The sequence below is a fragment of the Lutra lutra genome, chromosome 13 (assembly GCF_902655055.1).
Source record: "Lutra lutra chromosome 13, mLutLut1.2, whole genome shotgun sequence".
In the NCBI taxonomy this organism is placed as follows: Eukaryota; Metazoa; Chordata; class Mammalia; order Carnivora; family Mustelidae; genus Lutra; species Lutra lutra.
Window position 1 is genome coordinate 40,167,417 of NC_062290.1, and position 23,292 is coordinate 40,190,708.

At 36.1% G+C, this 23,292-nt stretch overlaps 1 protein-coding gene across 9 annotated transcripts in view; it reads right to left on the bottom strand.

Annotated features, from left to right (window-relative positions):
* The window catches only part of MPDZ (multiple PDZ domain crumbs cell polarity complex component), a 157,393-nt gene that overhangs the window by 105,118 nt on the left and 28,983 nt on the right, over nucleotides 1–23,292 (bottom strand). For all 9 annotated transcript variants that reach the window (XM_047699409.1, XM_047699414.1, XM_047699411.1 and 6 more), the window contains one exon: nucleotides 22,830–22,996. In XM_047699409.1, the coding sequence (XP_047555365.1) occupies nucleotides 22,830–22,996 (167 nt within the window). The remainder of the gene's footprint in view (nucleotides 1–22,829; nucleotides 22,997–23,292) is intronic.

Below are 23,292 nucleotides of genomic sequence, written 5' to 3' on the forward strand. Positions count from 1 at the left end.
TACCCACAATTATTTATCAGAAAGAGTAAATCAGTAATACTTTTGGATCACTCTCTGAACTCATCTCCTGCACTGTGTCCCTCACCCAGCAGGATGCAGCTACACCGACCCCTTCACAGTTCCTCAAAGCAAACTGCTCACTCTATCAGCCAAATACATCCTTCCCCCAACATCTACATGCTTATTGCTTAATTTCATACAGGTGTGCTCAACTTCATCCCAGAGAAGCCCTCCCTGACAACGCTACCCAAGACAACATCCCCCATTAATGCTCCAGAGCCTACCCTGTTCTGTTTTTCTTCTTGGCACTTGCCATGGACCCTGTTGTCACAGAGCTTCCATCCCAATCCCTGTGGACAGACTAGAACGTAGAATTCCCCAGTGAAGGAACTGGACTATTTTGTTCTCTCTTATGTCCTTCATTCTCTACAGGAGTGCCTTGCACCGAGCTGGTATTCAATATACATTTGCAGAATAAATGGTTTTTTTTTTTTTTTTTAGGTACTTACTCTGATTTCATCTCCCAACAACTCTCCCACTATCATTATTTCCATTTTTCAGATGACAATATATATTTTTTAAAGATTTTTATTTATTTATTTGACAGACCACAAGTAGGCAGAGAGGCAGGCAGAGAGAGAGAGAGAGAGAGAGAGAGGAGGAAGCAGGCTCCCCACTGAGCAGAGAGCCCGATGCGGGGCTCGATCCCAGGACCCTGGGATCATGACCTGAGCCGTAGGCAGAGGCTTTAACCCACTGAGCCACCCAGGTGCCCCTTCAGATGACAATATTACACAAAGGCACACACCTAATAAGTAGACTTTGATCTGGATTTTTTCAAGAAGTTGTTTCTATGTACTATGCACATAAGAAATGGTCATTTGAGGTATCATTTCTAGAAATAAGACATTAGGTAAAATTTACATTGACAGAGCAATCAAAACATTTTATAACGTATCACTAACTCATGCCTAAGAGCGTGTAACCTGTCCTTAAAATTAAACAGAAGACTCAGTAAGTTAACAAAGTTACCAATAACCCAACTTATACTGGCTTATATTATACTGGCTATCTACAATCACAAATGAAAGAGAGATCACTGAGTTGAGAAGAGGGTTTTGGGAATCCTTTCAAATGGTTATTTTAAAATCTACAGCAGGAATGATCAATTATTATTTTTTCAAAAGCAAGCTCCTTATGCCAAATTTGATTTTTTTTTTTTTTAATCCTGAGCCATGGCAACTTCAGTAAAGTCTGCCAGCAGAAGATACACCGCTCAGGTTGAAGCAGATGGCATAATGAAATCTGTGACAGGCTGAGGATCCCACACACCAAGACCTCATGCCTATAGTATGTTTCCATAGGAGAAAAATATTTGGACTTCTGCTACGGTAAGCCAGAATGAACAAATCACATTCCAAGAATAGAGAGTTTATCTATATGGAGTTAACTGATGAAAAAGCTCTGATTTTATGGAAGACTAGGTGTGAAGGCACTCAAAAGTAAAGTTACAGGACCAGAACAAATACAGTACTATGAGAATCACAGAAAAGTACTGAATATCAATGGTCTTTTCCAAATTTGTTAAGGCTTTTACCAATGTCAATGACTCCTCCTGTCTCCTCTTGGCCCCTGAGGTCTATGTAAATGTAAGCGTAGAGGTTAAAGAGATCACGTATTTAAAAACTACAATTTAATTATATCATCATACAAAAGGGTTGTTTTTAAATGTGCAGATTTACACTCAGAAAAAAGCACAAAGGCACCTTTGACTCTGCCGTAACTATTTAATAAAATGGCTACTGAGCTATAATCTCCTTGAGAAACAGGAATGGATCTTATTTGTCTTGATAGACCTGTTCACACCAGACACAACATAAATTTTAATTAAAAAATCTTGACTCCCATCTTGGTTTATAAATATAAAATAAACAGAAGAAAACACAACTATCTGGTGATTTTTATATACAGATAAACAATCTGTATGATTTATGGAAGTTGCTAGTAAATGAGCAAGAGTCACTAAATAATTATCTGTTCTCTGTTTAAGTTCTGGCTGAATATTTCAATCTAAAAAGGCTTTTTATGGTTTTAGTAAATAAACACATTAACTTAATTTATGGATCTGAATTAGTGCTAATACCTAAAACATAATAAAATGAATATTATGTAAATTACTCAATTAAAAAGTCAAAATTCTTTGTAAAAAGGCAGGATGAAACACCCTTCACGTTTAGAAGTATAGATCAAGCCTTCTTTTAAGATGCAGTCAGAGGGGTCCTGGGAGGCTCAGTTGTTTAAGTGTCTGACTTCCACTTAGGTCATGATTCCAGGGTCCTGGGATACTCCCCGGTAAGGATCCCCACTCAGCAGGGAGTCTGCTCCTCCCTCCACCCCTCTGCCCACTTGTGTTCTTTCTCTCTCCCTCTCTTAAATAAATAAATAAATAAATAAATAAACAAAATCTTTAATAAAAAAAAAATAGGATGCAGTCAGAACAGAAATTGGTTGTTATTTCAAAAGGCCAGATAAGGTAGAACTCATAACACAGGACAGCTACATAACCTAAGTACTTTATTTTAACTTAAAGCATGGGTACATTCATTCACAAATATCTTGATGCATGAGAGCTCCCCACTTCTTTTTTTACATGAACTGCACTCATTTAATATGGCATTATTTTCCATCTCAGTCTCTTTAAGATGAAGCAAGAATATGGACACTTGAGAAATAATTTAAGAAACCCGGATTTTTATGAGATCTTTCTTCAGTGTTTTACAGTTTGACTACACACAACCAATTTACTAATAACTGTTTTATCAATTCATTTATGTAGTCTTTCAAAAGAATTTAAGTAAGTTTTCATGGAAAAAAATCCTTTGCCATAAATTTGTATATTATATAACAAAGTCACATAACTATAAAAATAATTATGACAGGCAAAACAGCTCTAAAAATGACTCTGATTAATGCACATTTATCTGGGGACAGCTGCAGAAGTACACACAAGAAAATGTCTGAAAATAAGTGTTTTGCACTCTGAGCATCAGCCATACATACGCCTTGAAGAACAGTATCCTTCCGTCTAGCGAGCCACTTATTTGGAGGTGTGCTAAGAGAGCTGCTTCTGTAACAGCATCCCAATAAAACAAAAAAATTCTCTTTGGTTCTCTATACACAATTAAGCTGACCCTGTGGGAAAAGCTACATCAGAGTTAACCCTTCCATTGAGATCAATCAGAAAATTTATAGAGAGTGCTATGAAAAGATTTTTAAAGGTATCAGGAAGAAACAATCACTTCTGCCATATTCTTGTCATCAGAAGCAAATCAATAAAGTGACCCCCACTCAAAGAGAAGAGATCACACAAGAGCGTGAACACCAGAAGGCAGGGATCACCTCCATCCCAGAGGCTGACTACCACAGCACCTCATAGTAAAACTGCTGAAGGCCAAGACAGAGGGAAGATCTAAAGCCACCAGAACAAAAAGGCACCTTATCTTCAAAGAAGAATAAAACTGACAACTAAACTTCCAAGTTAATCAATGAAAAACAGAAGACAAAAGAATTTTAAAAACTAAAAATGAAAAAAAAAATCAACTTAGCATTTTCAGAATACCTTCCCTACACACACACACACAGAGACAGTACTGCTTCAGAATTCTACGAAAGAAGTACACAAGTAAATTCTCAGAAACACAAAAGATCCCTCAAGAAATTTCCCTAATGCAGAAAAAAGACTGGAGAGCACAAAAAAGGGTTTAAGGATTTAAGTAAATCGGGGCACACCTGAGTGGCTCCGTCTATTAAGCCTCTGATTTCTTTTCAGCTGAGTTTGTGATCTTGGTGTCATGATATGGAGACTTGCATCAGGCTCTGCACTCAGTAGGGAGTCTGCTTGAGATTCTCTCTCGCACTCTGCCCTCCCCCCTTTTGCTCTTGAACTCTCTCTCTAAAATAAATAAATAAATCTTTTTTTTTTTTAAAGGGAGTAAATCAATGGCAATGTCTTAAAACAATAAAATTTGTGGAGTTTTAAATACAGGTAGGAATGAAATGAAATATAGATACGTACATAATAATTACACAGAAGACACAAGTAGGGTACAGGAGGTTGAACTGTACTAAGTTCCTTTCATTTTCCAAGAAGTAGCAAAAGTTCTAATTAAAGTAAAATCATAATAAGTTAAGGGTTATATATCTGACAAAAGACTCATGTCTGGCCTAAAGGGAAAAAAACTCAAATCTCCATGCTAAAGAAGATTCAATTAGAAAAGGAGCAAAGACATTTCACCAAAGAGGATATGTCGATGGCAAATAAGAACACAGAAGTTGTTCAGCATCATTATCCATTAGAGAAATGCAAATCAAAAGCTCAAAGAATATCACTATATACCTATCAGAATGATTAAATAAAAAATAGTGACATGCACCAAATACTGGTGAGAATGTGGAGAAAATGGCCTGCTTGTGCAGGCAGGAATGTAAAATGGTAGAATCCCTCTGACAAAGAGTTCAGCAGTGTCTAAAAAAATGAAACATGCATTTATCCTACAACATGGCAATTACACTCTTAGGCATTTATCATACAGAAATTAAAATTATGCACATGAAAACCATGCAGCAGCTTTATCTACAAGAGTGAAAAACTGTAAAGAAACAAAGGGTCTCTCAAGAGGTGGGTGCATAGCATGGAATAATACTAACCAATAAAAAGGAAGGAAAGATGAATACACACAACAACTTGGATGGTTCACAATAGCATCATGTGGAATGAAAAAAGGATAATTTCAAAGGTCCCATACATTATGACTATGTTTATAAAATTCTTGAAGTGATTTAATTATAAAGACAGAAAAGTTGCCAGGGGACAGGGATGGTGGCAGGGAGGGAACAGGGTATGGCAATTAATGAGTGCACAGAAAGATCATTGTGGTGATGGAATAGTATCTAGATTGTGATGGTGATTACACAAATCTATGCAAGAGAAAGAATGGCACAAACTGAAAAAAAAATGATAGACATTAAACCATTATCAGTTTCCGTGGTTTTGATATTTTATTTTAGTTACCAAAACGTTACCACTGGAGATAACCTGCTGACGTACGTAGAGGACCACTCTATACAATACTGAAAAATTATTGAGAATGTATAATTATTACAAAATAAGGTTTTTCTTAAAAGTTGACTCAAATAGGCCAAGGATAGTTACTATAATCCTTAGGGTAACCACTAAAAGAATAATAAAATTAAGTATCAGTAGCATGTTAACAGAAGAAAATGAAATAAAAAGTGAACTAATACCAAAAAAATGAATAAACAAGACAAAAAGAAAGGTCAATTAAAGTTTATTAATAATTAAATAACTACAATTTTAAGATTGTGTAACACAACAAAACACATAGATGCTATTCACCGAAGTTACAAGTTAATAACAGAAAAGATAAAGATGAAAGGAGAAAGATCCACCATATATACATTGAACAGAAGATGCCTGGTATACCTGCCCTAGTATCAGATGAACAGACTTTAAGTCAAGAAGCATTACTGGAGACAAAGAGGGACAATTCATATAGATAAGGCTCAATTCAGGAAAAGACAAGACAGTCTAAGTCATCTAAAAATATAACCTCCTTGGGTACCTGGGGCTTGCTCCCTCTTTAAACGTCCGCCTTCAGCTCAGGTCATGATCCCAGGACCCTGGGATCCCAGCCCAAAACAGGGCTCCCTGCTCAATGGGGAGCCTGCTTCTCCTTCTCCCTCTGTTGCTCCCCCTGCTTGTGCTCTCCTTCTGTCAAATAAATAAATAAAATCTTAAAAAAATCAAAACAAAAATATAATCTCAAAATTTGTAGGGCCAAAGGACTCAGATCCAAATGAGAAACAGACAAATTCACAATCATAAGTAGAGATTATAACTTATTCCTTTCAGTAACTGATAGAATGGGGGGAGGGGAAATCAAGGATATGAAAGATCTGAACAACATTCTAAATAAAGTTGATAGAGTCAATATTTAAAAAAGCAGCTCTATTTCCTAGGGAAAAAAAAAAAAACAGAAATTAGAACTTAAAAAAAGATTGCATTTAAAATGATAAAATTGGGGCGCCTGGGTGGCTCAGTGGGTTAAGCCTCTGCCTTTGGCTCAGGTCATGATCTCAGAGTTCTGGGATGGAGCTCCTGCTCAGCAGAGAGCCTGCTTCCTCCTCTCTCTCTGCCTGCCTCTCTGCCTACTTGTGATCTCTGTCTGTCAAATAAATAAATAAAATCTTTAAAAAAATAAATAAAATGATAAAATTATTTTAAAAAGTTGAATACAACCTAAAGTTTAGAAACAGAGCCATATATATATATATATGGCCACATGATTTAGTGTGCCAGTGTAAGGGAGAAAAGAATGATCTTTTCAATAAATGGTTCTGGTTCAAATGGATAGTCAAATGGAAAATTAACATACATACTTTACCTCATACACAGCCTAAATTTAGAAGCTAAAACAAGCTTCTGATAGAAAATCTCTATATCCTTGGCATAACCAATGATTTCTTAAGTAGGACAAAAAAGGCAATACACATACAGGAAAGGTTATACAAATTAGACTTTATTAAAATTTAAAAAAAAACCCTCTGGTCATCAAAACATATAACTAAGAGACTCAAAAAGCAAGACACAAAGCAAAAAAAAAAAAAAAAAAAGACAATTGCAATATAAATGTCCAACAAAGTTGTATTCAGAAAATATAAAAAACACCTGTTATAACTCTGTAAAGACTGACAAACCAGTAGAAAAATTGGCAAAAGACTTAAAACAGGAACTCCACAAAGGAGGATATCCAAATGATCAAAAGCATATGAAAAGTATCATTAGTCATCATATAATACTACAACATACCCTCAGAATGCCTACTATTAGAAAAAGAGGAATTTAAAGCTGACAGTACCAAGTGTAAGCACTGATGTGGAGCCATGAAAATTTTCTTACATTGTAGTGAGAGCACAGACCCACAACTCTTTGGAAATCAACTGGCAGAATCTACAAATGCTGAATACATAACTTAAGACCCAGAAATTTCACTCGTAAGTAAATATCCAAGAGAAATCCATATTTAATGAACACAAAGGACATGTACTAGAACATTTATGGCAGTTCTGTTTATAATAGCCAAAAACTAGTTAAAAACTTACTATCAACAAAGTACAGATATAGCCTAGTACATTCCTACAATGAAGAATGGAAAGGGACTACAGCTACATATAACAACATGAAGGAAAATCACAGACACAAAGTGAAGACAAAGCCAGGAACAAAGCATGTATACTCAGATTGCATTTATATAAAATTCAAATACTTATGGGTAACAGTCAAAATAGTATATGAATCTGACTTCTACAAGGAATCTAAAAAAGCCAATCTCACATAACAGAGAGTAGACTGGTGGTTGCCAGGGGCTAGAGGACGTGGGGAGGTGTTGATCAAAAGGTACAAACTTCCAGTTACAAGAACTTTCTGGGGATTTGATGTACAGTGTGGTCACTATAGTTAACAGTACTCTATGGTATATTTGAAAGCTAAGTGAGTAGATCTTAAATGTTTAAACCACACACACAAAAAAACATTATTACGGAGGTGACAGATATGTTAACTAACCTCACTGTGGTAATAATTTCACTATGTATGTGTGTATCAAATATCACTTTGTATATCTTAAACTTACACAGTTATATGTCAATTTTACCTCACATAGGCTGGGGAAAAAAAGTGATTCTTTGGGAAGAGGATGAGGACCAACTAAGAGGATACAGAGTATTATGGAGTGTTAATAATTTTCTGTACTTTGATTTAGGTGAAGAGTTGTATGTGTACATTCAATTTATTTTTTTTTTAAGATTTTATTTATTTATTTGACAGAGACAGATCAGAAGTAGGCAGAGAGGAAGGCAGAGAGGAGGAAGCAGGCTCCCTGCTGAGCAGAGAGCCCGATGCGGGACTCGATCCCAGGACCCTGATATCATGACCTGAGCTGAAGGCAGAGGCTTTAACCCACTGAACCACCCAGGCGCCCTGTACATTCAATTTATAAAAAAAAAAAAAATCCTTAAACTACTTAATTTTGCCCTTTACTGTATGTCAATTCTCTCTCTCTCTCTCTCTCTTTTTTTTAAGTTTGCAAGGTAAGTGATAAAATCAGAGCACAGAACCTGGCACTCCAATGACTGATAAAACGTACACTTCTCTGAAAGAAAGAAGGTGCTTTGAACAGCCTCCATATTATCAAGCTAAATCTTCTGACAGAAACTCAGATTTTAAAGTTCAATTACCAGGCATTCACCTTAAGTGAAAGAGAATATAGAAACTGGGTATCTGAAGATGAAGCCAAGTCTATTACTGTGATGTATGACTCTCTGCAGGGTTGGTATGGATTCAACTGGATAATTCCCATCCACAGAATAAATCCTTCAACAAGTGCTCAAGTCAAAATGAATCCTCAGCAAGTGCGTTTTAACCTCATTAGCACACGTAGATTTTTCTTTCTCAAAGACTGAGTTTTTATAACTTGTAATTATTTAATTGCACACCAAATTAGAATAAAAAATAATCACTATGTCATCTAATACTTTTATACTGAAGTATGTTGACCCACCCTGATACAGGTTGATATATTTGTATGAGATTCCAAATTAAAATTTTTTCAGTAATTATACAAAATTAATTTTGTTCCAAAAATACTTGAAAAGCTCAATATCTTAAATATTTTTGATCATATAAATATGATTATGTACCTAAGTTTAACCAAATATAACATCTTCAAACATGCAGATTCACTTAACTAACTTAACTAACAATAAAAATACTGAAATACTGACTTCTTATGTTTCATATATCCCTTCTGGATTGTTAACTGAAAAGGAGGTTAATATTATTAGCTCTATTTTAATGGCTAACATCAATCTTCCCAGAAGTACTTATATAACTGTCTAGAAAAATGATTGCTTAGGATCGAACTGAATTTCCTAAAGCATTTTTATACAGATTATCAAAACCTGTTTACTGTTCCTGTTATTTCAACTATTCTAAACCCACAGAATAGCAATGAGAATAAAGTAACCCAAATGCTTATATAATTTGATGGATATTTCTATCATATCAAAGCTAAAATATATATTATCTTGCATTAAGCAAGAAAAATGACCACTGCTTTTACAACCTTAGTTTTGGTAGACTTTAAATAAATTTATAAGCATATATTGCTAGTGCTAGTTCAATTTCCCCATTTTTTGTTTGTTTGTTACTCCTTAACATAATGAGAAATAAAAAATAAAGCACTCTCTGGGGAATTTGCCATAACAGGTGCACCTCATAGAAATGCAGACTGTTTTTGGGTTGTTTTTTTTTTTTTTTTAATCTGCACCTTGTCTTTTCTTCTTGCAGAACAAGAAAAGTGCCTATTTTCTTGTGCATTTACAAAAATGCTGTAAAACACTCTCTGGAACTGATCCCAAATATGAAATGCTAAAATGGATAGGATACCAAGAGTATTCAATGAAATACAGCATCTAAAATGGTAGCAATCACAGGAAAAAAATTTTAGACATAATAGAACTGTATTTCAAGTTTGGAAGCAAGGGAGGCCTCCTTTTCCATAAATCTTTCAGTGAAATACTGATTAGAGCACAACTCTGATGCATTATTGAACAGGCAAACCCTTGCGCAGTAATTGATGGTGGCACTCTGATTTAATGATCCTTATTTTTAAAGCTAATTAAAGAAATTGAGTTGCATGTTCAAAGGGGATTAGCTTAATGTGACGAGACTATTTTGGACATAAAGTACCTCCATAGCTCCTGAACTAAACAATACAAAATGAAACAGCAAATTATAAAGTGGTGGGAAGGGGGGCATTTTCTGATGGAATAAGAATAATTTCACATTTTCTCTGTGAATTTCGTTTCATTCATTCAGATACTTAGTGAGCACTTCAAATGTCTAAGACATTGGGCTCTAGGGGATGGGACAGTATCTCTTTATCTCTTTAAGATAAAATGCTTTACATAATCACTAATATGTCAGGGATCCTATAAAATTGCTCCACCAGGCATAGTTCACACACCTACTAAGATAGAATACTTTTCTTTTAATAGCTATGAATTGTTAAATAGCAAAGCAGATAGTGGACGAGAATTTGTAGATATTCTTAAAGTAGCCATTGAAGATCGCTGGCTGATAAATTTAAAATGTAAGATTATTGAATTTAGAAAATAATTCCTTAACCCAAAAATATTTAAGCAGTCATTCTGAGTAATCAGAATGTAAGTTTTCTGTATCTGCCTCTGTAAAGTTTCAGTGGCACATTTGTCCTAAAATCCCCATGTGCTAAATAAAAAGGATAAATCATCAACCAAGAAACTCAAGATGAAAGGCAAAGAAAAAAATGAATTAAATAGTATCCAAGACTCGGGGTGCCTGGGTGGCTCAGTGGCTTAAGCCTCTGCCTTCAGCTCAGGTCATGATCCCAGGGTCCTGGGATGAAGTCCAGTGTGGGGCTCCCTGCTCAGCAAGGAGTCTACTTCTCCCTCTTCTCTCTGCCTGCCTCTCAGCCTACTTGTGATCTCTCTCCTTCTGTCAAATAAATAAATAAAATCTTAAAAAAAAAAAATTCCATTAAAAGAAAAAGAGTACCCAAGACTCTTCTTGCCTTCTCCCTTTTGATGTTTAGAGAGGCATATATAAATGCTCTATATCAATAATCTAACTAAAGCAATGTCTATTGTTATAGACTATTAAATGACAAGATCAAGTGCAAAAGTGCAAAGTCCATACAACATAAGTGATGTCATCAAGTTAAATGAAAGGCCACATGGCAGATTATGCTATTGTAGAATGTTCTAGTCTTCATTCAGAGTTGCATCTATGAAAATTTTGTTTATTCTTAAAATTACATCATAATTACAATCAATGCACAAAAATGTCAGGATCAGTCAGCATAATGCAGAATATTCCATTTTTATTTTATAAACTAATTTTTAACAGTCTAAATTTCACTAAAATCTATAGGAATTCTCATAGTTGAAAATATTCAAATCCCCCCCAATTTCCTAAAATGCATATGAATACTTGAGTAAAGACTGCAAAATAACCTGAACTTAAAACAACCACAGTTTTGTTTTAAACTTTTGTCATTATTGTCATAAAATAAATTTTAAGTTTACCATTAAAAAAAAAAAAGTTCTACAATGAAGTAAGATATTACAGGATTCTTTAACCTATCTCCTGAGTTCCTGAAATTCCAATTAAAGTCCACTAATTTCAAAAGCAATGGTTTCTTTTTCATACTTGTTTGATCTTTTTTGATAGTACTTTCCTTTTATTGTTATCAGGGGAGAGGTGTCTGCGATAGGCTGAAAAAAAGGTTCGACATTTATCAGCTCTTCTCATCAAGAGCAATAGTCCATTGCTTAAGTCACTTTAAAAAGTTCTTGATGGAGGGGGTGCATGGGTGTCTCAGTTGGTTAAGCAGCTGCCTCTGGCTCAGGTCATGATCCCCCGGGGTCCTAGGATCAAGTCCCCCATTGTGGGGGGTGTCACTGCTCAGCGGGGAATCTGCTTGCCCTTCTGCCTCTCCCCACTCAGTCCCACCCATCCCTCTCCTCCTTGGCCCTATCCCTCCCCTGCCTTGTGCTCTCTTGCTTGTGCTGTCTTTGTTTGTGCTCTCTCTCTCTCATATAAATAAAATCTTAAAAAAAAAAAGTTAGGGACGCCTGGGTGGCTCAGTTGGTTAAGCAGCTGCCTTCGGCTCAGGTCATGATCCCAGCGTCCTGGGATCGAGTCCCACATCAGGCTCCTTGTTTGGCGGGGAGCCTGCTTCTCCCTCTGCCTCTGCCTGCCATTCTGCGTGCCTGTGCTCGCTCGCTCTCCTCTCTCTCTGACAAATAAATAAAAAAAATTAAAAAAAAAAAAGTTATTGATGAAGTAGTTAAAATTAGTTTTATTCAATCTTGACTCTTATGTATAAATCTTTTTAATATTCTGTGATTCAAAATGAAAAGTGAACATAACACAGTTCTGCTGTATAAAAAGTACAATTCTGTCTGGGGTGTCTGGGTGACTCAATTGGTTGAGTGTGTCTGCCTTCTGCTCTGCTCATGGTCTCGGGGTCCTGGGATCGAGCCCTGTGCCTGGCTCCCTGCTCAGTGGGGCGCTTGCTTCTCCCTCTCTCTCTGCCTACAGCTCCTCCTGCTTGTGCCCCCTCTCTCTGACAAATAAATAAATAGAATCTTTTTAAAAAGAAAAAAAATAACAACTCTCATCTAGAGGAAAAGCATTATTTTTTGAGTTGCAAGCTGAACTAGCTATTTGTCTCATGAGCACCACATTACTTGAAAAAACAAATGAAAGTTTAAAAAAAGGTACAAACTTGGTATACGGCAGACAATTTCTCAAAAATAAACAAAGTCTTTCACTTTAAGGAAAACAACTGACAGTAATTGTTGCCAATAGTAAAATTTGAGGTTTCAAGTGAAAATTAGAACTTTGGAAAACTTGTTATGTGCCAGCCTGAGCTTGATACCTTTCCATAATTTAAAGACTATTGATAATACCAGAAGCAATGGTTAGCAAGTATAAATTTTTGGTATTATATAATGTAATGTGAAACATAATTTTCCTGTTTTTCAAATTTTCCAAATGACCAATTTATCATAAAATTATGCATGGTTGAAAAAATATTGAAAGCACAAGACAGATTTTATTATAATAGAGTACAAAATGTTCACTGATTTGATTTCTGATTCCACCATATAACTAAACTTTAAGAAACTACCAATAGGGGCACCTGGATGGCTCAGTCAGTTGAGCATCTGACTCTTGGTTATGGACTCAAGCCCGCATTGAGCTCCATTTGGGCTCCATGCTCAGTGGAGACCCTGCTTGAGCTTCTCTCTCTCTCTGCCCGTATCCCTGTCCCCACTTGCCTGCTTATACACATGTGCTCTTTCTCTTAAATAAGCAAATCTTTAAAAAAAAGAAGAAAAAAAAAAAGAAAATACCAATAGTTCTGGTGCACTGTCAAAGAAAAGTATCCACAAAAAAGGCTATCCTCCTCCCTTTGCCAGCCAAATATCTGCACGACATGTTCTCCATATACACCAACTAAAACAGCAAATCCAAACAAATCAAATGCAGAAGCAGATATGAGAATCCAGTCTTCTATGAAACAACATTAAAAAGATGTGAAAAAAGGTAAAACAATGCCACTCTTCTAATTTCTAAAGCAACAGATTACTGCTATTTTCAAGTCAATTAATAAATATTTAAAATGCTTCTCAATTTTAATTTCTAACCTGACAAATATCAATGTATAAAACCACATAAATGAAAGCCCTTTGATGTCGTTAGTAATTTTTAAGAATGTATTGGGGGTCTTGAAACCAAAATGTTTGGGATCTGCTGCCTTAGAATATTAAATCTCAGTAGGAGGAGGAAGCACCAAGAAGAGAATCAATACTTACTGAACGCTTGGTAAGCTCCCCGCCTAATGCCTTAGAGTTTTTAGATCCATGTTATTTAGTTCCATATTACAACTAATAGAGGGGCAAAAAGAGGTTCATATATATATATATATATATATGAAAAGAGGTTCATATATATATATATACTCATTCTAAGAAATAAACTCTTATTTAAAGTCATCTACTGATAAATATCAATGCCACAATACACATCTGGGCTGTGTCTGTCTCCAAATCCTATCACACCATAGTGCCAGCATCTGAGATCAGCACAATAAAGGCCTCAAATCACCAGGATATCCTTCAGTCATATTCATTATGCTGTTTACAAGGACAGTGAAACAAAAGTGACAGAGCCCTGGGGTCTGAAGTCAGCCAGCCTACATTTAAACGCTAGCTCCAACATATAACCTCCCAGTACCTCCATTTCCCTATCCATAAAACAAGGAAAATAACATTATCCAATACATCTATCTCCTACTAGCTACCACTTTAGAGTACTGTTGCAGTGGTGAAACAGGGACTTACAACAGCTCCTGGCACACAGTAAGCATTTCATATATGGTAATCACTATGACGACGATGATGATGATGAGTGTTGCCTCCTTCCAGTATGGTTACCAGGAAAAACATGAGGTCTTCAAAGTAACTTCAGTTATTTAGCTAATTTATTTATACTAAAAATTATTTCTCTGGCAAGAAAAGATAATTACTGATGCACAACAGTTCTGAATTTCATGAATACTTACATATCTCTTAATTAAGCAATCATTTATTGGACTTAAGTAAAATATCATATTAGGTACAAAGTAGTCAAAGATGAATATGACATGATTTTATCCCAAAATTAGTAAATGGTTTTCAAACAAATATGAAATGCACTTAATTCTAAAACTCCTTTTTATGCTTGGTAAGAACAAATGGCACGTGGAACACCGCATATACACCAGGGTCTAGGCATGTGTGTGGATGTGTACTTGCAGACGTCTTTTCTTTATTTAAATCTCAACACTTCTGTGCTTTCTTAGCAAAACTTCCAAGGGAAAAAAAATTACAGAACATAGATTGACCAAAAGTAATACTGTTATCAAAGTATGCTGAAACTTTCTTCATCAAAGGGGTCCAAGTATTCAAATTAAGTAAATCAATATACCTTAAATGCCAAGACAAACAGAAATCTAGAAACTGAAAACCTAGGGGACAACTGGGGTGGTTCAGTTGGTTAAGCATCTGACTTCGGCTTAAGTCGTGGTCTCAGGGTCCTGGGACTGAGCAGTGCATGGATGGCAGGTGGCAGGTCTGAACTCAGCAGGGAGTCTCCTTGTCCCTTTCCCTCTGCCCTTCCCCGCCAACTTGCAAGCACACTCTCTTTGCCTCAAATAAACAAAATCTTTCAAAAAGAGAGAGAAATTGGAAACTTAGATGAACAACATGTTAGAATGTTTGTAGTGTTTTTTCTATCAGTCCCACATTTCTAGGAGACAAATAAAACTGATTCACAGTTCACAGTCTGCTTAGAGAAAAATAAAACCAAACCCTACAGACAAGTTTAAATATACAGAAGTAGGCACATAAAGGATGGTACTTTGTCACACTGTCTCTCCTTCCACTATTATCCTATTATCCTACTCAGTTCACATCTACTTTAAAAGCCAGCATAATTAGTTAAAAAGCAGAATGAAAGTTCTGGTTTATATTGAAAAGATCCTCTAGTTAAAATTTGGGGGAGAATTTAAGAGAAATAGCAAATCTTAACGATTCTGAATTTACTAAACATTAAGTGCATAATAAGGAATGCTAATAACTGTTTTCCCAACCTATTTGTTCCTTTACAGCAGAGAACTAACGGTTTAGAAACAGTGTATGACAGACGTACATTCTTCTAAATCTACCAATGAATAACTGTGCAGTCCAGATTACATTACAAAAGGTCTCTCAGCCTCAATTTCTTCTTGGATAAAATGAGGATCGTGCACACTTCATGTAGGTGATGGACGAGCTAAATGAGACAATATCCACAGCACATGAGATCTCCCTACAGGCGATGGTGGTTATTCTTGTTATAGAGCTTCAGATGTAAATCAGCCTCTATTGTGCTTATATTCTCAGGTTAAAAACCTCCTTTAGGTTTTACCCAGTAAATTTCACATTCTTCCCTGTTCTCCAAAGACCATTTAACTTTGTCACAAAAACACCATACAATTAGCACCATTTGCTGTTTTAGACACACATGCATACCCAATAGCAAGATGGTGCTGCATTTTAATCCAGCACTGTATAAAAAGCTTGAACAGTGCCTTCTTGCCCAGGATAAAACAAGAATTTTAGTCCCTCAAAGGCTCTATATTTACAAACTTTCGGTTAAAGGAACAAACATTTAAAAGCTGTTATTGTACCAAAAATAAAGTATTTGAAATTCCTACAGTAAATAAACTCTATGGTAAATGTAAAAACACAAGAATCACTCCTTCTCTTTTAACTTCTCCTAGATAATGTATGTTAAAGTCTCAGAAACAAATACTTCCCTGTTAGTTAGGCAGCTGCAATGCTCTATCATAAAAGTAAAACCATTTTGAGGGTAAGAAAATATTTTTTCATTTTCACAAGCAACATCAACTTGGACAAATTCCATTCCCATTTTAGATAATTCCTGCTAATGGGGTCAAGGCATGTTTTCTTTCTCTCTGTACTTCTTCCCCCCACACCACCAAGTCATAGTTTAACCCAGACATTCTTGGGAGACAGAAGTTATTCCCCCTTGACTGACAGCATGGCTACTGATGAATCTTCTCCATTTTAGTCTCAAATTAGAAACCATAGAGAGAAGGGTGATTTTTTTGGCCATTTATATAAGTAATAAAGCTGAGGACACACAGGCATTTCTGCTCCCTACTACGAATCTACAAAACCATATCCTTCTGATTACCAAAGTCAGAACAGAGCAACAAAATGCCCAGTTATCAAAATTCTCATCTTTCCATCAATCTAAAAAATATAACTGTAAAAAATTACCAGTGCTCGATGCGGAGAAAGGGGAACCCTCCTACACTGTTGGTGGGAATGCAAGCTGGTGCAACCACTCTGGTAAACAGCATGGAGGTTCCTCAAAATGTTGAAAATAGAACTACCCTATGACCCTGCAATTGCACTGCTGGGTATTTACCCTAAAGATACAAATGTAGTGATCCGAAGGGGCACGTGCACCCGAATGTTTATAACAGCAATGTCTACAATAGCCAAACTATGGAAAGAACCTAGATGTCCATCTACAGACGAATGGGTAAAGAAGATGTGGTATATATACACAATGGAATACTATGCAGCCATCAAAAGAAATGAAATCTTGCCATTTGCGACGACGTGGATGGAACTAGAGGGTATCATGCTTAGCAAAATAAGTCAATCGGAGAAAGACAACTATCATATGATCTCCCTGATATGAGGGAGAGGAGATGCAACATGGGGTGTCGAGGGGGTAGGAGAAGAGTAAATGAAACAAGATGGGATTGGGAGGGAGACAAACCATAAGTGACTCTTAATCTCACAAAACAAACTGAGGGTTGATGGGGGGAGGGGGTTGTGAGAGGGGGTGGGGTTATGGATATCGGGGAGGGTATGTGCTATGGTGAGTGTTGTGAAGTGTGTAAACCTGGCGATTCGCAGACCTGTACCCCTGGGGATAAAAATATATGTTTATAAAGCTGTAAAAAAAAAAAAAAAAGAAAGAAAAAAAAATTACCAGTGCTGATGATGCCGCTGCTTAAAAGCAACAAACCTCAATAGTTTGGTCATGAACCTGATTTCGCAGCTTTAAATGAGTACCATTATGAGTACCAAATGAGTACCATTTACCTGAGTACCAACTCTCCAGGTGCGCCCGTGAAAATGTGAAATATGTGATTGACTACTTATTTCCCCCAGGCTCTCTGAAGGCTGTTCCTCTTTTAAGGCAAAGCATCAGAAAAACATGCATGGTATATAGTACACTTCAGCAGAAAAGCCATTACTAAAATTATAATCGGGATGTGAGGCTGTATTCTTAGTATGCACTCTCAGTATACCTCACTCTTAGAAAGATGGAAGAAGCATTTCTTTGAAGAACAATTTAGGTATTTCATGATTATAATTAAAGGTCTTATCTATCAAAATATCAGTAAAACCTTTACTTTAACTGTGTTAGGTAGTTTCACTATAATTTTTAAAATGTGGAGAAAAAATAAATGATTGTTAAATATATTTAATAGAAGTGTTAGAAGATGATACAATTTTCAATTTTCAACTTGAAACAAAGTTTGATACAGAATGCTGAATGCTAAAGAGGAATGATGAAAAACATACACAACCTCCCCTCCAGGAAAAAAAAAAAAAAAAAAAAAAACCCTCTACCTTAATAAATCCTTCATAATCTGGTTCCCACGTTTCCTCCCTTGCCAAGAACCCACACACAGGTTGTTGCCCTGATAACAAAGATCTGTAGATGACTCTGTATGAGGGTTTCTCAAGCTCAGCACCACACACATTATAAACCCAATAATTCTTTGTCTTAGGAGGCTGAGCTATGCACTGAGGATATTTAGCAATATCCCTGATGTCTACTCATTTCCATGCCAGTAGCATGGCCTCTACCACCCCAAGTTACAACAGTCAAAAATGTCTCCACACATTGCTATATGCCCCAATCACCTTCACTTGAGAACAACTTCTCTCTACCCGCAAACACTGTTTCCTCAACCTGAAATAATTTTCCCATTCACTGCAGAGAAGTCCTACTCATTTTTTAAGACCCATCTTCTATGTTCCCTCCAATGTAAGGTTTTCTAGTAGTCAAAGTTCGTAATTCCTTATAGCACTCACTTTCTTATTTAGTTACATAAAACAAATGTATGTTCTCTTTCCTCCTCTAGATAATGAGAATTTCTTTACTCACAGTATTTTTACTGACTTTATTAATAAATGATTATAAGTCTTCTAAAAAAGCACCCATGAGAAGACCCTCCCATTGCCAAGGAAAATCTGGCTCACTGAATGATGTCTCACACTGACAATATACAACCCTCCCATGCACTCTGTCTCTCTCTCTCTGTGTCTATATGTGTGTATATTTATCTTTATATTTATATGTACTTATATTTATATAATTGTTGTTGTCTTTGCTCCTGAGGAGTGGAAATTAAATGAAAATACTCAACTTTAGTAACCGAAGGTCCTTGGAACATTCAGTTCTCTGATATTTTTATTTGGTCTTCGTTTAGCTCTACCTTTGTGGCTCTACCATTAGTTCATACATTTTGCCATCAGAAGTTGTTCCAAATTCTTTTGGGAATGTGAACAGGTAAAACTTAAAAGCATAGAAGTATAAGACAAAATTTTATACCATGAACACTGTATTCCAAAATTAAAGAGGAGGATCCACTTAATCTAATCAACACTGAACAATAATTTCCAACCTGATTCTACATTAAGTCAACATCTCTCCAATTATTTCAAGAAATGCCACAAAATTTCCAAATAAAAACTTAGAAAAAAAATCTGGCTTAAATTTATATACATTATGCAATTGAATAATATGCGTATAAGCCAACACTTTTCTGAGAAAAGAGTGAATGAACAGGAGCATGGGAATATCGAACAAGAACAGCCACAAAATAATAGAATAGCATACTCCAAAAGGCCAGATATCACGGACATGGAGAAACCTCCAGAATATGCTGGGGCCTGAGGCTCGTTTCCCCTATGAGCAGCATTTGTAACCTGAATTATATACATTATTTCCTCAATCTTAGAATTGGTCTCAGTCGCCATAGCTTTAAAAAAGAATCTCTGCAATGTCAATTTCTAAGTATTAATCCTAAATTTCTACCAAAATTAGTAATTTTAATTCACAGTCTTCCTACTCATGGTAAAAAGACATTTAATTTAATGTCTATGGTCAATTCATAAGGCAAGGCAATTAATTAATCAGGAAAGTCGTATCCACCTCTACTGGACTGGAGAAACATCACAGAATAAATATGCAAATCCAATATCCTCATGGCTGACAAGTTTCTATTATTAAACTGCTAACGTGTTTATTTCCCCCACAATAGCTGGATTTCTGTCATGAATACGCATTGAGCCCTGCAGTTATTAGCTGTGATGACTAGGTGACAGTGAGGACACTACTTGAGAATTTGCATCTGACAGATCATTGACACACAGTCACAGTTCTTTTTTTTTCTCCTCTTCACTTAAACAAGAATCATGCAATAGGAAAGGAACTGGAGCTATTAGAGATTATTCAGGTTTAATAGCACACATCCTTTTAGCTGGCGGTTAGAACAATACACAATGTGGCAGAATTAAACAGAGGCATCAATTATGCTCTCAGACCTGTTAATATTTTTGACAATATTTAAATAGCACATCCCTTCAGGGCATGGCTTTTTTGCCCTCTCAGTTACACACCTGTCAAATGTTTAATTTGCCAAAGGGAAACAGTTTGATTTCTAAGGGCAGTCTTAATACTGAAGAAGCAAATTGGAAAAATTACGCATTATTGAAAGGATATAATGAGAAGGATCTGAGGGGGAAAAATAGTCAGCTTAATTCAACATGGCATGTCAGCATCTGTCATTAACGCAACAATATGATCACATTCTCCAATATGCTGTATTTACCTCAGGCTTTTCAATTATTCATTCCTTTCACTTTCTAAAATGTAGAAGGATGATGATGAAGTTGGAGGAGTCAAAGTTTTTGGTAATACTAAAAAAGATGGAGACACTAACTTGTACCCATGGTGCATATAAAATTACACAACTGAAAACATAACTCAGGTAAAAGATAAGAAACAGAAGCTAGCCACTGGTCAGACTGGTGTACCTACTGGTTTAAAAGCACAAAAAAATGTCATGCCTAGATTCACTCATTAAATATTAAATTATAGGGACGCCTGGGTGGCTCAGTGGGTTTGGCCGCTGCCTTCGGCTCAGGTCATGATCTCGGGGTCCTGGGATCGAGTCCCACATCGGGCTCTCTGCTCAGCGGGGAGCCTGCTTCCCTCTCTCTCTCTGCCTGCCTCTCTGTCTGCTTGCGATCTCTGTCTGTCAAATAAATAAATAAAATCTTTAAAAAAAAAAAAAAAAAAAAAAAATTAAATTATAAATATTAACAAATTAACAGGTAGTAAACTACACAGAAAATCTAATCCTAACACTATAGGTCTGTAATATTTATGTTTAAACTTTAAAACAGAAAATAATACAAGGTTTTGAAAGGTAGTCTAGTCATACAAGAAAAAGATGGTTTGACAAACAAAGGACACTGAGTCAGTAAAATGAAGACTAAAGTGAAGAGTCACAGAAACTATGAGAGACATGGATGGTTTCCACCAGAATTGAACTCCTGACCTCTAGGAGCCAAGTTTCTACCCTCAGGAAAAAAAGAAAAAGAAGATGTGAGACAGGCTGCAGAATCACAAAAGGGGAAAGACTGTGCCTTGGGAGGCAAAAAAACCACTTTCCAGTTCTGGCTCTGCCCTTATTACAAACAAATCACTCAAACTCATTAAGTATTTGTAATAAGCAGGGTGTGAGCCAGCTGGTTTTCTTGGTCCCTTTCAGCATTTGAAGAGGTGACCAACTAGCCAAAAGTCCAAAGACATTTGAGACATGCCTATAGAACGCCCAAACCTCACAATGTCCTGAATCTTGAAATACATCAGCATTTCTCATCAGTACTGTACTTGGTCGCAGACTACCTGGCTGGATAACATTACGCTCAAGGGTTTCCAAGGAGATTTCAGCTGAATCACATGGGACCCAAAGTTTTAGAGCCCAAACCCTACTTCTAATTGGAAATGGTAAAACAAGGTCAACAACCAATAAACCTAGGTCTCCCCTGCTTTCAGGGCTAGAAGGGATACTTCTACTTCTCTCTTTGGTCGTATTTCCTAACAGAGTAGTACTTTTTGTTTCAACTTTTCCTCCCATTCTAATCATATTTTCACATAATATAATAAGGGGAGAAGACATCTGTTCGACTTCTTCACTCTCTCTGAAAAACCAGATAATCTTCCACATCATAATTACACTTCTACTCAGAACACTGATCTCTCCAAACTCTTACCAATTCATTCTGAAAAGGAGTACCTAAAACCAATCTTTTTAATAACTTGCAAAAAAAAAAACCCAAACACAACTACATATAACAAAAACAACTCTTTTTTTAATTCATGATCACAATTTTTAAAACCATTAACTAATAATTCACTAGAGAAAAATATTTTTAAAAATTCTTTGTTTTTTGCATATCTTTTTTTAGTATCTAGATTAAGAATTTATGTGACATTAAAAAAATTCCCTCTCTGTTGCTACTATTTGTTCTTTTTGCATTTGGCACATTTTTTTAATTGGAGCTATTCTTTCACTGAATTATAAAACTAGTCTTCAAATTTCATTCTTAACCTTTTAAGGCAGAATATTTGTTAGCAAGTCATCCATAGTAATTAAATTAATGCTGAGAACATTAGAATGAGAACTAACTTAGACTGAAGGCATAAATGAGATTGACTTCAAGCCTTGTAAGGATAACAACAATTTCAAAAAGCATTTTTTAAAAAAAAAACGTGAGAAATGTGATTAAAATAAGAAAGTTCAAAGAACATCTAACTTGAGTGTTCGTTCTGTCATTGTAATGTTTCAATTTTAATATAAATGCTAGGAATTTCAATGCTCTTTTTTTTTTTTTTTAAACAGGAAAAAAAACCAGTGTTACATTTAGAAGTTCTAATGTTTATCACCATCTGATGCTGTCATTGGAAGCAATTGCTACTTACACTCTTTTAAGAAGTGAGAATTGCAATTTCTCTAACTGATGACAATGTAATTATTTCTTTTACTGTCAAAATAGAGGTGATTTCCCTTCCTCACACACATGATTACACATGCAAATCCAGGCTTATCTGAAATCTTATAAGCGTGCTGAATGTCTGAATCTGAATGCAGAAGATCACATGAACAATAAGCCTCAGTGGGATGGAAACCAAGTCCACAGCCATCTACCCTAAACTTATTTTTATCATCCCCTTGTCCTATAGGGACTCATACTTCAGCATCCACACAGCTTTCAAGACAACATCATATCATCTACAATACACAGCAACAACCATTACAAAAATAACTGGGGGGTGGGGAGTCACAGTGAATCTGAATGTCTCATTTGGAGATTTAAATGACTTTATTAACTGTTCATTAACACATACAAAAATCAGCCTTTCAGAAAAACACAAGACTGTCACAAGATCTATGCCATGCTGTGAACACGGCTTTGGGAGACTCGTGTCCTACCTGGTCTGTCAGCTGCTGTACAGAAGCCTGAAGGTTCAGAATCTGACTGAAGAGCGGGCTCTGCAAGACTGACTTGAGAAGGTTCAATTTGTCTTCATTGGCTACATCTCCACGTTCTCGCAGCTTGGCTTGCAAGCGCTCTGCTGCCTGCAGGGCTCGGTTTTTGTCTAAACCAAAGAGCAGCATTGGTCACTAACAGGATTCAAAAGATATACATCAAACCCTGCTTACTAGAAATCCTAAAACTATTCCTTTCGAGAGCATAAAATTGACTCAGAGAAAACAGAACTGTAAAATGTCCCTAGAAATATGTCCCTCACACCTTGAAGTTTCTGGTTAGAGAGTCTGTCTGAAAGCAGAGAACTGGTTATAGTGTACGCCACAAGCATCTCATTGTTGCTCCAATTCAGATGGAGTATATTTGAATTCCGATGCCAGCTGTCAACTCTTTCATATAACTATT